The 14,217-nt window shown below is 29.8% G+C and overlaps 1 protein-coding gene across 13 annotated transcripts in view; it reads left to right on the forward strand.

The window, feature by feature from the left end:
• Positions 1-14,217, forward strand: part of LOC143068082 (RNA-binding protein Nova-1-like) — a 43,650-nt gene extending 29,433 nt beyond the window's left edge. For 8 of the 13 annotated variants that reach the window (XM_076241837.1, XM_076241836.1, XM_076241832.1 and 5 more), the window contains 3 exons: positions 3,241-3,398; positions 4,345-4,498; positions 5,254-14,217. In XM_076241837.1, the coding sequence (XP_076097952.1) occupies positions 3,241-3,398; positions 4,345-4,498; positions 5,254-6,497 (1,556 nt within the window). In that variant the 3' untranslated portion in view covers positions 6,498-14,217. The remainder of the gene's footprint in view (positions 1-3,240; positions 3,399-4,344; positions 4,499-5,253) is intronic. The other 5 variants (XM_076241833.1, XM_076241839.1, XM_076241842.1 and 2 more) reach the window with 1 other exon arrangement.

The following is a 14,217-nucleotide window of genomic DNA, read 5'->3' on the forward strand; positions in this document are numbered from 1 at the left end:
TGATGTATAAATATTATATCCTTGCTACACATAATGTGTGTTGACAGGAACATCATCTACAAAGGACCTATTTCCTTGAATAAATCCAGCCACAATCCATTGAAATGGAATAGTCACATAGATTTGTATATATATACCTGTTATATGTGACATATATTATTTTACGTACAATTCACCAGGAAGGAAAAACAATATTCTTGTACGCAATAATAATATTAGTTATGTAAGTTTCAATGACTATTCAAGGGTGACAAAATAGTACATGAGAAAGCTATTGACATGGAGAGGCTTCATATGACACAAACCATACAAATCTGGTGTAACATTTCAAACCAGGCTGTTGAGGACCTTTCTATAACTTAATGTATCTTATGATGTTGTCGGAAGAGTATCAAATGCACATATTGTCTAGTGTTGTTATAATACATGTATTAGATTTGTATATGAAGCAGTATTGTAAATTTATGAGCTTGTTTTTCTATCAATTCAGAATTAATTCCACCTTCAATTATGTTAATCATATTGCCAAGTGTTAGTCTATAATTCAGAATAAATGTTGATTTCCTCTTTCACTTATTACATCTACAAATAATGTAGTCCTCATCTGATCTTGTCTATGTGTTTGCCAAAAGCAATGTATACTACTTAATACTGTAAAATAAAGTGGGTGTCGGCACATAGATAGATGATAAATTGTTTACCTGTGAGGTTTTACACAGGTAATCCTTTGATCTAGCAGATGAGGAGGTTGAACTTCAGTATGTGGGTACTTAAGTATGGCTGGCTAATATAATGATGAAGTATTATTAGGTTTCTTTCTCAGCCTTGTCTGAAATAGTTTGGTCCAAAATTGGTTACAGGTTCATAAGAAAATTATAGCCTTTATGAGATTTATGATTATCAAATTTTTAAAAATTTGTATATTAAAGGAGTAGGTTCGGTAAGGTCTTAAAATGGCCCATTTTTTTAGCTTAAATTTCAAATTAGGATTTATTGACCAATATCACAATGGATCATAGCTAATACAGTGACTAAATAGAAAAAAGCAAATTGTGTTGAATATTTACGTTCCTGCGTTTTATTAATGACGTCACAGTTACTGCTTATTTTGATTTTCAATGAAAAAGTCAATGAAAATGGGTAAATGTTCATTAGTGTTGTTCCGATGATCGGAATAAGTCGGAAATCAGTTGGTTGGGCCTGGCGATGTCGATAATCGATTGGGATTTTGTTCAATCGATTGTCGTTAAAGTTTCCGGACTTTTAGCTTGTCAACTTCCGGTCCGTTTACGGTTTGCATTTTACATGCGCAGTCAAACAAATAATAACAAAAATACCAGTCGATGACAATAACAATGTCAAACATCCTATAATTACCAATAACCAATTTCCTTCTCTATAAACGTGACAAAAGCATTGACTATACATATTTGCAGATTGAAGGAATGTTATTTAAGATTAATAACTTTGAATGAAATACTTTCTTTCAATACTGGTTCTTGTTACTTGAGAGCGTACAAATCATTCTGATTTTAGACAAAATAATTTCTTTGCTTCATTAAAACGTATTGCAAATTGCCTTTTATTAATGTTTTATCCATTTGTAGCATAAAAAACGTCATATTCCTTTCCAAATTGCTTGCCAAACATCGTTTATTTTTGTAAATTTTCCGAAATTTGTCCGCCATTAATAAATATAAGAATCACGAATCGGATACGGTTTAACTATGTTTTAATTCCGCATTCTTGCAATTATAAGTTCAGACGCACAAATGACACAATTGACAGAAAATAATGATCACAAAAATGAAAAAAAAGCATTCTACACGAATTAACAGACTTTGGCTTAATCCCTTTTGTTTACTGTAAATATTATAATGCAAATGCATTGTTTTATTTTTTTCTGTTAATTTTAAATTTTTTAAAGTGAAAAACTTATTATATCTTTTCCTAATTAGAAGCATTCAAATGTTTATACAGCTATGTTATTGAAATTTTATTGACACCATTGAAATTTAGAAATGTTAGTGTCACTGTTGGTAATTAATGTTGTAATTATGAGATAAAATATCTTTAATATGAATCTTGATTCTTATTAATTCATTGTTTTAACTGCTAAATAAATAATTATCAAAGGTACCAGGATTATAATTTAGTACGCCAGAATATGAAAGGGAAATAAAAGATCATAAATATGAATATATAAACTCTGCAATGATATGGAATATACACATTAGACATGTACAATGAGACTAAATGCATGATTTCATTTAAAAAACAAAAGGGCAAGGTATTATGAAGCGATTATAACCGAGAGTCGGTTGGTTGCTGTCATCCGATTGTAATAGATAATCGGTTGGTATTTTCAACCGATTATCCAACACTAATGTTCATCAATTATTGGACAGGAAACATAGAGCGCATATGTCCACAACAAAGATCTTTTACAATAATGTTTGTAAAGACCTTTAACATGTCTACCTTGAATATTTAGTTTGTCGACGCCTGCGCTCCATGTTTCCTGATCCTAAATTTGGTTGAAATTCGGCTGATTTTGTCATATTTTGCCTAAATCTCTTATCTTGACCTACTTTGGATGTAAATATCAACGCTTTAGAATAAAACTTTGACAACAATAGTTATATGTAACTTTCTTACATTTCTTAAAAACAACTTAAAACATTTTTCATCTTGTTACATTGAACTTTATAATCGGGGCCAAATATGGCCCTTACCGAACTTACTCCTATGTATATACATGTATAATCAAGGTATATTTGTTAAAGGAACTAATTTTGAAATGCAGGAAAGAGAACTTTAATGCCATCCCAAAACACTAGATCCAAGGCCTACATATATGAATAATTAGTTAAACCTGCTCTAAAGGTCACCTCTATTTAGTGAAAACCAGTTTTGTCAGAGGTCATTCTCTTATCTACTTGAGTAATATTTGCACATTTTAAACTTCAATTCAAAAGTTGCCTCTTTTGTAAGGTCAGGTTTCTCTTGTCCAAAGAGTGATCTTTTTATACAGGACTGACTGTTGTTGGTATAACTTTCTGTTACTGTTATTGAACTGGAAAAATGTTGGTGTATATATTGTCCAAAGGCAGAGCTCATAAATCTGTACATTAAAAAAAAAAAATTATCTCTATATAACATGTAGCAAATCTTGCATTTGATGATGCAGTAAAAGCTATGTTTCAATACCAAACTTAATGTTGTAAATTTTCATTTCAGCCACAACAGAAAGAGTATGCTTAATAATGGGTGCTGCAGATTCCGTCAGAAAAATACACACATTCATCATGGAAAAAATTAGAGAAAAGCCAGACCCCAACCCAAAGTTAGAAGAAACAAATAAAAACTTTGAGAGGCACAGACAGGTTTGTAACGAAGTAATCTATCGTCCAATTAACACGGTTTGATATCATTATCATTATTAATTTTATGGGCTGAAGAAATCCCCTAAAAAAGCCTCATTAAAGGCTATTCATTTTAAAAGAAAAAGAAGGATGAATGTATTTCTGTGACAATCTTTTTGTGCTGTTAGTATTTTATCCAGTTCTCAAGCTTTCTACTGGAGAACACGATTTAATCTGGTGCAAATATATTGGTATCACCAATGATGTAACTAACATAAGGCCAGCCTTTTTTCCTTATTTGAAGGTTCAAAGGCACATATTTACAATGGAACAAAAAAATCAAAAATGACCAGAACTTTTACAGGATCTGACGATTTTACTTTATAACTGGAAAATTTGACTCAAATTCCATATCTGAAGTTAATATATTTCAAGCAAATTGTACAGTCCAATTGAGTTAACAGTTTGATTGTAAAACTTTTTCCAATGATTTTCTTTTTTATTCATAATTATCTTGAGAATTGTGAAAAATTACCTAACTTTCTCCTCATTAGGGGATTTCTTCAGCCTTATCATGCATCATTCATCATGGGGGACCTTAAGTACCCTTCATATTTTTATTTGTTGAAATTAAAAAGATGATATACAGTTTGAGTTTAAAGCTAAACACTTTGTCATCAACTTAAAATATATTTTTTAAGAAATTTTATAATAGAATTATTTTTTATGATAGTTTGAAATTGGCTTTAATAATAGAACTAAATTTTATGATAGTTTTAAATTGGTTTTAATTATAGAATTAATTTTATGATAGTTTTAAATTGGTTTTAATTATAGAATTAATTTTATAGTAGTTTTAAATTGGTTTAATGCTATAAGTTAATAATTTTTGAAAGTGCAAGGTATAACTCCAGTTTAATGACATATTGCATAATTTATTAAATGAAAATATATTAAAAATCTGTCTTTCTCTGAACAGGTTAAAATTTTAGTGCCAAACAGCACAGCAGGAATGATTATAGGAAAATCAGGAAACTATATAAAACAAATAAAGGAAGAAAGTGGGGCCTACATACAGATATCACAGAAGTCTAAAGAAATTAATTTACCAGAAAGATGTGTTACAATAGCTGGTAAGAAAATTTCTGTCTCATTAATACTTGAAATTAATTCAGTGAGTATGGGGCAGGACTTGATACAAAAGTTCTCTAATAAACTACTAGTTATACAGTTGTTGAAATCATCACATTAAAAGTACAAATGAGCCTTTACAAAAATAACATGTCTATTAAAATATCATTTGGCCAGAGTTTGTATCTATTCCTGTGGCTCTTATATGTTCCAACTGTAACATGAATAACCAAACTGGATTTTTGCATTGGCAGATTCAATATTTTTTATTTTTTTGTCTGAAAGTGGGGTTTTGATTTATAATATCTCTCTAAATGATTTCAAGTTAACAAAAAAAAATCTTTATCATGCTTAAGTTACACTGTCTTTCTAAAGAAAAAACTACAACGCTTACATTGCTTTCTTGGACAACTAAAAATATGACTAGATGAACAGGACCCAATCAAATTCCTGCTAAAGGGTATCGTATTCAAACCAAAACACAAGTGAATGATTGATTGAGGTTTGCAAATATTTATATCCAAGACAAATTCACAATAAGTCTCAGTAGACCAGTGAAGGTGAATTAGTGAGAAAAAAAATTGTCTAACAGCTTATCAAATGTGCAGAAAGCATAGCATGGTACTGTAGTTTTTATTCAGATTGGATATAGACTACGAAATGTAAAATGCTTCATACAGCTCATAACTTATTTTGATATGTGAACATTCTTACTAAATAATATTAATTCAAAAGTGTTCTTATTTAATCATTTCAGGTGATGTTGAATCAAACAAAAAAGCAGTAGACTTAATTTTACAAAAAATTGTTGAAGATCCACAAAGTGGGAGTTGTCCAAATATCAGCTATGCAGATTATACTGGTCCTGTTGCAAGTGCTAATCCTACTGGTTCCCCATTTGCAAACCCTAATGTTGCACAAACCAGAGGACAAGAAATGGTTGTCAACACAACCAATTATTCAACCCAAGGTGCTTTTGGCATAGGAATAAATGGGAACACTGCTTTTAGCAATAGTTTAGGGAATGGAATTACAAATTTGAATTTAAATGCTGCCTTAGGGCAACCAGGTGGAAGCATGACCAGTTCAGCATTGGAAAATTTGAAAATGACATTACGTGGAAACGGGTATTCCGAACAGGCTACAGAGGATATCAGTAACGCTATGAACGTGTTGGCAAGTTATGGCATTCTAGGAATGATAGGACTGAATCAGATTCCTACAGTAAATAATATGGGAACGATTGCAAATATGGGACAGCCTACTCCAGGGATGACTGCAGGTGTGGCTAATATGCAGAATATGCAGAACATGCAGAATATGCAGGCTACCATGCAGCAAGGAATTAACATGAACTCTTCCCTCGGAGCTCAAGGAATGATGGCTGCCACGCCTGCCAGCTCAGCACAGAATAATTCTTATCTCAATACGAGCAATAGCTCAACTGGTGCCGGTAGTTTGTTTGGACCTGTTGGTAGTGGGTCATCTGGTTTGGGGAGTTCTGGATCAACTGGAGCTGGCTCTAGTCTGTTTGGGAGCTCCTCACCAGGTATGGCCAATGAGAGATACGTTGGGAGCCCCATGTTGAATGACTCATTTACAGGAGCAACAAATTACACAAGCACTCCAACAGCATTTGCCGCACCAACCATGCAGACTGAAAAACCGCCAAACATAGCTCTGAATCAAAATTCTTTTGGTTTAGGAACAAGTATGTACAGTCCAACAGAGGATAAACAACAAACCATTAAACAGGATTTGGAAGTAGCAGAAAGTATAGTAGGGGCTATTTTAGGTCCAGGTGGAAAAGGAATTGTTGAATTACAGCAGTTTACACAAACCAACATCCAGATTTCCAAGAAAGGTGTTTACGTACCTGGTACCAGAAATCGTATTGTCACAGTAACTGGTACTCCATCAAATATTGGAAAAGCACAGTATCTTATACAACAGCGTATACAACAAGAAGAACTTAAACGTGCTAGACAAGCGTCTCGTTAATTGAAATTAGTGGCTTTAAGAAATTTATTATTATTCCCCCAAAAAGACTGTTGTTGTTTTCTTTTTTTAAATTTTATTAAGTTAATATTTTATTATTGTGGTTGAAGAGATGTAACAGCACCCATTTGTGATGTTAGTAGTATTCAAACATGGACTTGATCAACAATCACAATTCACAGGAAATTTGCATGCCCATATTTGTTTTTTAACGTGTTTTTGTTTTTCGTTTTTTCATGAACTTTTAAGTCTTTCTTTCCCAAGTTATGGGATTTTTAAAGCATGTAGGAAACATCTTAACATTTAGTGTTTGTTTTTGTATATATATATATATATTTACTGATACAGTCATGCATACTAAATAGAAGTACAGCACATTTGTGATACATGCATTGTCATTTCAAATGTAGAAAGTCAGAAGAGCATTGATATTTATTGCATTTCGCTAGAAACAGAAGTAATGTGATTGGTTAACTTCAATCTTGGCAATGTTTTGCAAATTTTTACTTGTGAAAAAAAAATGTCTCTTGATATTTCGATAATGATTGTGGTGATCAAGGGGACACAACTCCTGTTGAATTTCAATTCATTGGAATTATATATAGTGAGACAAGACAGAATGGAGATTTTCAAAAGTTTCTTTTAGGGAGTAAAAATAAAAGCAAGACATTTCATGATATGGAATAAGTGGAGGGTGATACGTTTTGTTTATATATTATGGTTATATTGGAATGAATGAATGTTTCCCCTATTTATATTGTGATTAGGATATATTGTAATATTATATAATTATATATATATATTAACTTTTTGACAGACTGATAAGATTTGTTGACATATGTTTTAGTCAGATTTGATTGTTATTATTATTTAACTCAAAAGTTGTTAACGATTTGTATGTATATGTCAATTTAGATATATAAGTGTATAGTCATAAAACACCCTTTGAACATAATGTTCACATTTTCTATAAAAAGGAAAGCCATTGATTATTTGCCAGAAATTTTTGTTTTAATTTGAATTCAATTACAGGAAATTTTGCACACAGAAATTTCTAAAATGTTTACATCATCTACATGAAATAAAATTGTTGATTATAATGACATTTTGTGGTTGGCCTCTATGATTTTTCATGTAAGAATAAAATCTGTCTAAATGACATTTATCATTGATTAAATAGTGAAATGCAACTGGTCATTTGCTAACATACTTAATAAATATAAGTGACCTTCTTGCAGAGATAGGTGGCTTATTTAGAACATGGCAGTAAATATGAAATTTGTATATAGATAAAACACAATTTAATCCAGTAAAATTTGAAAATGCTGACTTTTCCATAATCATTTTATTAAATTGAATGAAATTGTCAGCTTCTAGCCACATGCTAACATTTATATAATGCAATTTGACAATGAAAACTATGTCTTACAAAATTGTCTTTTTAGCATATTTTGATTATTTTATAGAATATTTTCTGGCAAATGATTGATGGTCTTTGAAAATGTTTTTCCATTGAAAGGTGACAGATGTTAGATAAGTTTTAATATTAATCATGTAGATGATTCATCAAGTAAATATAGTAAAGTATGATGACCGAGTCCTACCTATGTACTATAAAGGTGAACAGATTCTTTTTTAGCCTGTTATTGAAATCATTGGATTAAAATTATTAACACTATAGTAGTGTTATATGTATGTGTCATTTAACATATGTAGCTTTTCAATGGAGAATTATTTTTTGGTTTAATTTATTATACCATAACACCACATAGATATACATGTATTAGAAAAGGCAGGTTTACCTGGAAAGGAATAACTTTCTAGAATTTGTACTAGCGTGGTAGGTGATGAATTTCACAGCTTTCTTTTTTGTGCTAGCTGTGTTATATAATAAAAAAATATTCAGTGGAAGGTTAGATGTGTGTAAAATTACCTGAATAACGGGTACAATTAGTTATTATATTTATTTTTTTGTTTTTGGTGTGAACTGAGCTAGTATAAATTTTCTGATCTATTATTATCTCTTATCTTCTCTTTGCTCTCTGAGTTTTCCTGCCCAGTGCTTGTTGAATACATAAAATATTTTGTCATTATTCAGCCCATTGTGTGAAGACAAGTCTTTCAAAAAATCTGTCAAAGTGTATCATCACAAGAAAATTGAGCATGCTTTTTTTTTCACTGATTTTATATTATGCATCTTGTACTCAAAACTCAAACTTGTGCATTGTCACCCCATTGTATGAATATAGATCATCTTGGCATCAATCATGGGTTTTCTTCGTTATTTCAATGATGTGCCAGCTACGGAGTCTTTCAAATAATTACCCTACTTTCAGAAATAAAACAACTTTCATTTATTATTATTTATTAGTGTGTGGTGATGATGATTTGATAATTAATAGTTATTTAATTAATCACTGAGATTTTATGACATAGTTATTTAAGTTTTTTGTATGAAGTGTGTGTTTTTTGGAGACCAGTTGTTATATCAGTACATTGTCCATAGTTATTTCATAATTTTCATATCTTCACCAGTCAATACTTGGGTGCTGAAAAATTGACAACTGTGATAATTTATTTAACTTCGCACACTGAAAAGAGAATCATCTTTCCCATCTTGTTCACGACAGATGAGTTATCGCAGATATACTCAAAAACTCTACCCATTCACATTGTACATTATTTATACAAATTATGCCAGAAATAAAATGTCCAGGAAAATTTGTGCAGTTGGCTTTAAAATGAATCTTTCAATTTTCAGTGAACATCAAAACTTACACATTAAAGATATAATGTTGACTTAGAATTATAGCTAGTCACGCCTTTTTGTAGGCTCATAAGTAAAACATATAAGATCATAAAGCGATACAAATTTTTTATCATTTTGTATTGTTGGATGAAGCATTCAGTGAATGTCTAGGTTGAGGCAACTGCATATAATTTTTCACTTCATATTCATACATCTCCATTAAAAAGCATGACATGTTCAAACTTCAAAACTTTATTAGTCATTCTACTTTCATTCTCAGTAGGAAAGCAACATAATATTAGACCAACCATCGTTTTTTAAATGGCAGGGATCCTATTCATTTCTTCTTTAGATTAGAAAATTTTGATCTCAAACCATATAAACTATTGTTTCCTGTACAAAACTTCATGGTTAATATGACCCCAGACTAGCCAATATCATACAGTATTTATTTATTTCCATATTCACTCATACTTCTCAAATCATGAAATTTGACAGTGAAAGTCAAAACTTTCCTGTAATTGTATGTTAACAGTTTACATCTATCAAATGTATTCCAGCCAATCAAATTGGTGCAAGTATTCAATGCAGAATATACAGCATTTTCAAATGACCAATCATTTCATGGAATATTTAAATCTGTGATACCACATAGAATTTGGTCTGATCTTGATCATCCATCATTTCTTGCCTTTCACTTTCAAATTTCTTTGATTTGTGTAGTGTAGTGAAGAAAATTCCTTATACAGTTAATCACCTTTTTTATGTAATGAAATCCTAGTTTTCAGTGTAAATTATTACCATTTCATTTCAAGGTTTATACTAGATCAAATGTTTTAAGATAAAAACCTAAGTTTTATACAGTTTAAGCATGTCATACTTTCTACTGGAAATGCATTTTATGAAAGAGATTTTTATTGTTCAGCAGTTTTATTTTGTATGTTTTAACTGATGTACTAGTTATGTTTTATAGGAAGTTTTTAAGTTGAGGTGTGGCCAAAATAAGGTTATGGTAACCTTATTTTGTTTGTTGAGAATAAAAGATCTGAAAAATATTTGATGTAACTTAAGAAACAGAATGATTTTGGTGTTTTTAAACTTTTTATTTAATGACACACTGTAAAAGTACTAATTTTTGGTGTAAAGAAAGGATATTGACTTGTAAAATCATCAAATTTATATACACTGTAGAACATTTGAGTTCTAATGAAAATTCTTTTACTGTTGAAACAGAACCTACACACAAATAGCATTTTTTAGTAATCAAAAAAGCTTGCATTGAATTGGACTGAAAATATAACTATCAATTATTTTTTCTCTCGGAATATCCATATTGTAATTTATAAAAATCTATTGACCTAAAGATGACAATTATGTGATCATTCTTTATATTGATTTTTTCTCTTCATTAGACATTAGCAAACAACAATCAGTCAATAATTTCTTCAAAAATGAGTACTTTTATAGAAATTTTTACATCAGACCATATTGTATAGATAAACTTGTTTCATTTTAAATGACCTGGACATAAACTGTATAGTTTAATGTATCAATTTATTTTATATTATATTTCAGTATTATTGGTAAATTTTTCAGAAGAGAAATATCATTTCTTTGCTTTTAAAAACAAGATTTTTGTAAATTTGAGACATTGAGACAAACAATGTTATTGTTTTCAGTTTTAGACGACTAAAAATTTAGAATCAAGAAAAACACAAAACATATTGCAGATTTTTAATAATTTTATCTGTAACAATCCAAATTGGAAACTGTTTTACTATTTGACATTTTAAATATTAAGCCTATCTTTTTTTTTTTTTTTTTGTTATTTAAGAATAATTCGAAAGAAAAAGCTGCATATTAAACCACAGAAACTGCAGATACTATATGAAGAACATGAGAATTTTGTTCACTGTTTCATCTGTTACAAAAATCATTAAGTGAAATCTAGTCTACTACCTCTTAAGTAATGGGTAATGTTGTTGATTGAAGATATGCAAATTAGTGATTTCTATGTTGTTAATTAACTTATATGTCTATGGTACAATTGTATGATACAAAAACTGGACTCTTAATAACACCATCTAAGTAGAGAGTCAATAACGTTGTAGAAAAGTTGATAGGACCCATTCATGAAATACCTTCAATCATGAAAAATAGAATAGAAATATAGAACATTTTATATATTACGTGGAATCACATTTTTTCAAGCTAAGCCAATTTCGCATAGTCATTATTTTCTGTACAGTTTTAGAAATTTTCATTTATTTTGCAGAGTGCTTTTTTGAGTTGATGAGAAAAGGTGATACTTTATATATAAATATATATATATACATACATAATATATATTATTATTAATTATTTATTTATGGATTGAGGAGATGAATTTAGTTATTCAAATGTCTGTGATATCATTCAGCCATTTTGTATATATATCTCGTAGAATCACAGTAGATTTAGTTTTTATTCCATGTGTTTTAACATTATACCATTACAGAGTGCAAAATTTCATCTTTTGTCAGTTTTTTAATCGTTGATTCCACAGAAAAGTTGTGTAAATTTAACTGTTACACTATTTCGTATAACGTCCACTGTATATGCAGTTGAAAAATACATGGTCTGAAGGTATTTCATGATATGGTAACAGAAAAACCTGTTATTTTTGTTCAATCTGTAGTTGGTTTAGGGATTTATATGAGTTCAGCACTAAAAGTCCTTGTTTGTAACCTTAAATCAACTAGATAAAACCAAGAGTACATATTTTACTGGAGTAGAATTTGTATCAGAAAACTCAAAACCATAAAACAAGGAAACAGAAGCAGTATTTAACTTGTGTACATGGTTCTCCAAATAATAGTTTTGCATTACTTGACTTTATTTGTTCAGTATGTTGATTTGCTTCCTTTATATCTAAATACCATTAACAAGTATGTACTCTTGGCCACTAGATGTAATGTATGCATAAGTTACTGTTGGTATTTGCTTTGATATCTCCATAGTATGATCATGAATCATCAGGTGATGTAATTGGTGCAGCGTGAGAGAATTTGTAAATAGGACATTTGATCATGTGATTTAAAGACTTTGGGTATGAACAAATTTTAGTTCAGCTAGAAACATTCCTGTAAACCAGATTATTTTAAGCAGGGCAGAGAGACACGTTGAGAAGTAGCCGGTTCATTTATGACATACTGTCATGAATTTTAAGTCTTTCTGACATGATATTTGAAGTTTGGTCATGTATTAATTTAATGTGATGTGCAATTATGTTAAAACACACATAATGTATAATTTATTTAAATTGAAATAAGCAAAATCATCAAATTGCTCTTAGAGGGCTCCACATGGTTATATCATATTCCTCCGATAAGTGCTGTGATACTCATTATATCATCATTATTTATTTCAAACAGACTTCAAAACAAAGGTTTTTAACAGTTCATAGAGATGAATGCAGCAAAAAATACTGTAACATTGAAAATGTTGAGAAAAAAAGAAAATGGATATAAATACGGCCAAATTTTTTTGTAATATTAATCCAAAATATTAAAAGTGGTATTGTATCTTTTAGGAATTATTTTTTTAACAATACATCTTAACTTAGTTTTAAAAAGATCAGCTGTTTTATTTGTCTTTTAACCTACAGAAGTTTGTTTTATACCATGGATATTAACTGTTTTATCCCAAACATATTGAGTTCAAAACTATCATGAAGAAAAGAGGGGATGAATTGAACCTTGTCATACACCAAATAATTTATTTAAAGGTATAGATCTTCTACAGCAAATGTGATGATCTCGTGTGTCACTGTCACGTTGATGTAATCAACTGAGGCACAAGTGTGGTCAGTTGACACATTCAAGTGATCAGTTTGTGTTATTTATTGTGCATAAACGCATGCCATACTTAATATTGTTATTATTTTCTTGTTTTCTGAGAGTATATTATTTAAATTTTAATTTATTTGAAATAAGTTCACTTTATTGTTGAATTTGTTGAACAAATTAAAAGATTATTTGAATAAAGAGTAATCTTCTGTTAATGTATAGTTTTTGTAAAGTTATCTACTCAGATGTATGTTAAATCTGTAAAGAGAAAATCTATTTATCTAACTTGCATTGACAAGTAAATGAACTTTGGTTTAAGCAACAAAAAAATGGAGTGGTCAGCTTAACTGGCTGAAATTTTTAAAAAAATGTATTGGGTATAGTTGTGTTTATAAGAAATATTATGAAGTGTTTTCATTCAGTTTGTAGAGGACTATTTTTGTTATTCATAAGTGTAAAAGCTAACCTGACCAACACTGAACAATTATGCTGAGTTTAAGAAAATATGAAGTGTTAAGATGTTCAGGTTGGAGAGGGATATTTTTATTTGTGAGGGATCAGTTTAACAACACGAAAAAATGCAAATAGATATTAAATTTGGTTTGCCGTGCCTTTCAAAATTTGTAAGACCTTTGGATAATTAGCATGGTAGAAAAAATCAATTTGTTTTTGGTAATTTGTGTCGTAAAATTGCTGATATGTCAAAGTGACAAATTCGATAAACACACACAGACTGTTAAAAATCATGAAATTAAATGTTGCCAACAATAGTTTAAGAATAAACAGACCATGCAGATTTCAATTGAAATAAGTTCTCAAATGCTTTAATATTATATGATATAAAAATGTTCATTCATAAAAATTTCCCTCTGGTACAGTTTTTATGCAAACATGTATGACAAAAAAGTTTAGTTGACAGAGATACCTCTATTGTTACTATTTTGTTTCCTTTTATTTTTTAATTTTATTGGCATGCGAGTAAAATTAGTTTGAATGGATGTTAGTATGGTACTTCAGAAGAATTTACTGTTTAGTTGATGTTGTGAAAAAGGAAATTTTATGTAGATATGAATGCAAATACCACATACAAATGAATTAAACAGATTTACACAAGAAAAGTATCTAAATAAAAAAATTGGGCTGAAAA

The sequence above is a fragment of the Mytilus galloprovincialis genome, chromosome 3 (genome assembly GCF_965363235.1).
Source record: "Mytilus galloprovincialis chromosome 3, xbMytGall1.hap1.1, whole genome shotgun sequence".
NCBI classification, from domain to species: domain Eukaryota; kingdom Metazoa; phylum Mollusca; class Bivalvia; order Mytilida; family Mytilidae; genus Mytilus; species Mytilus galloprovincialis.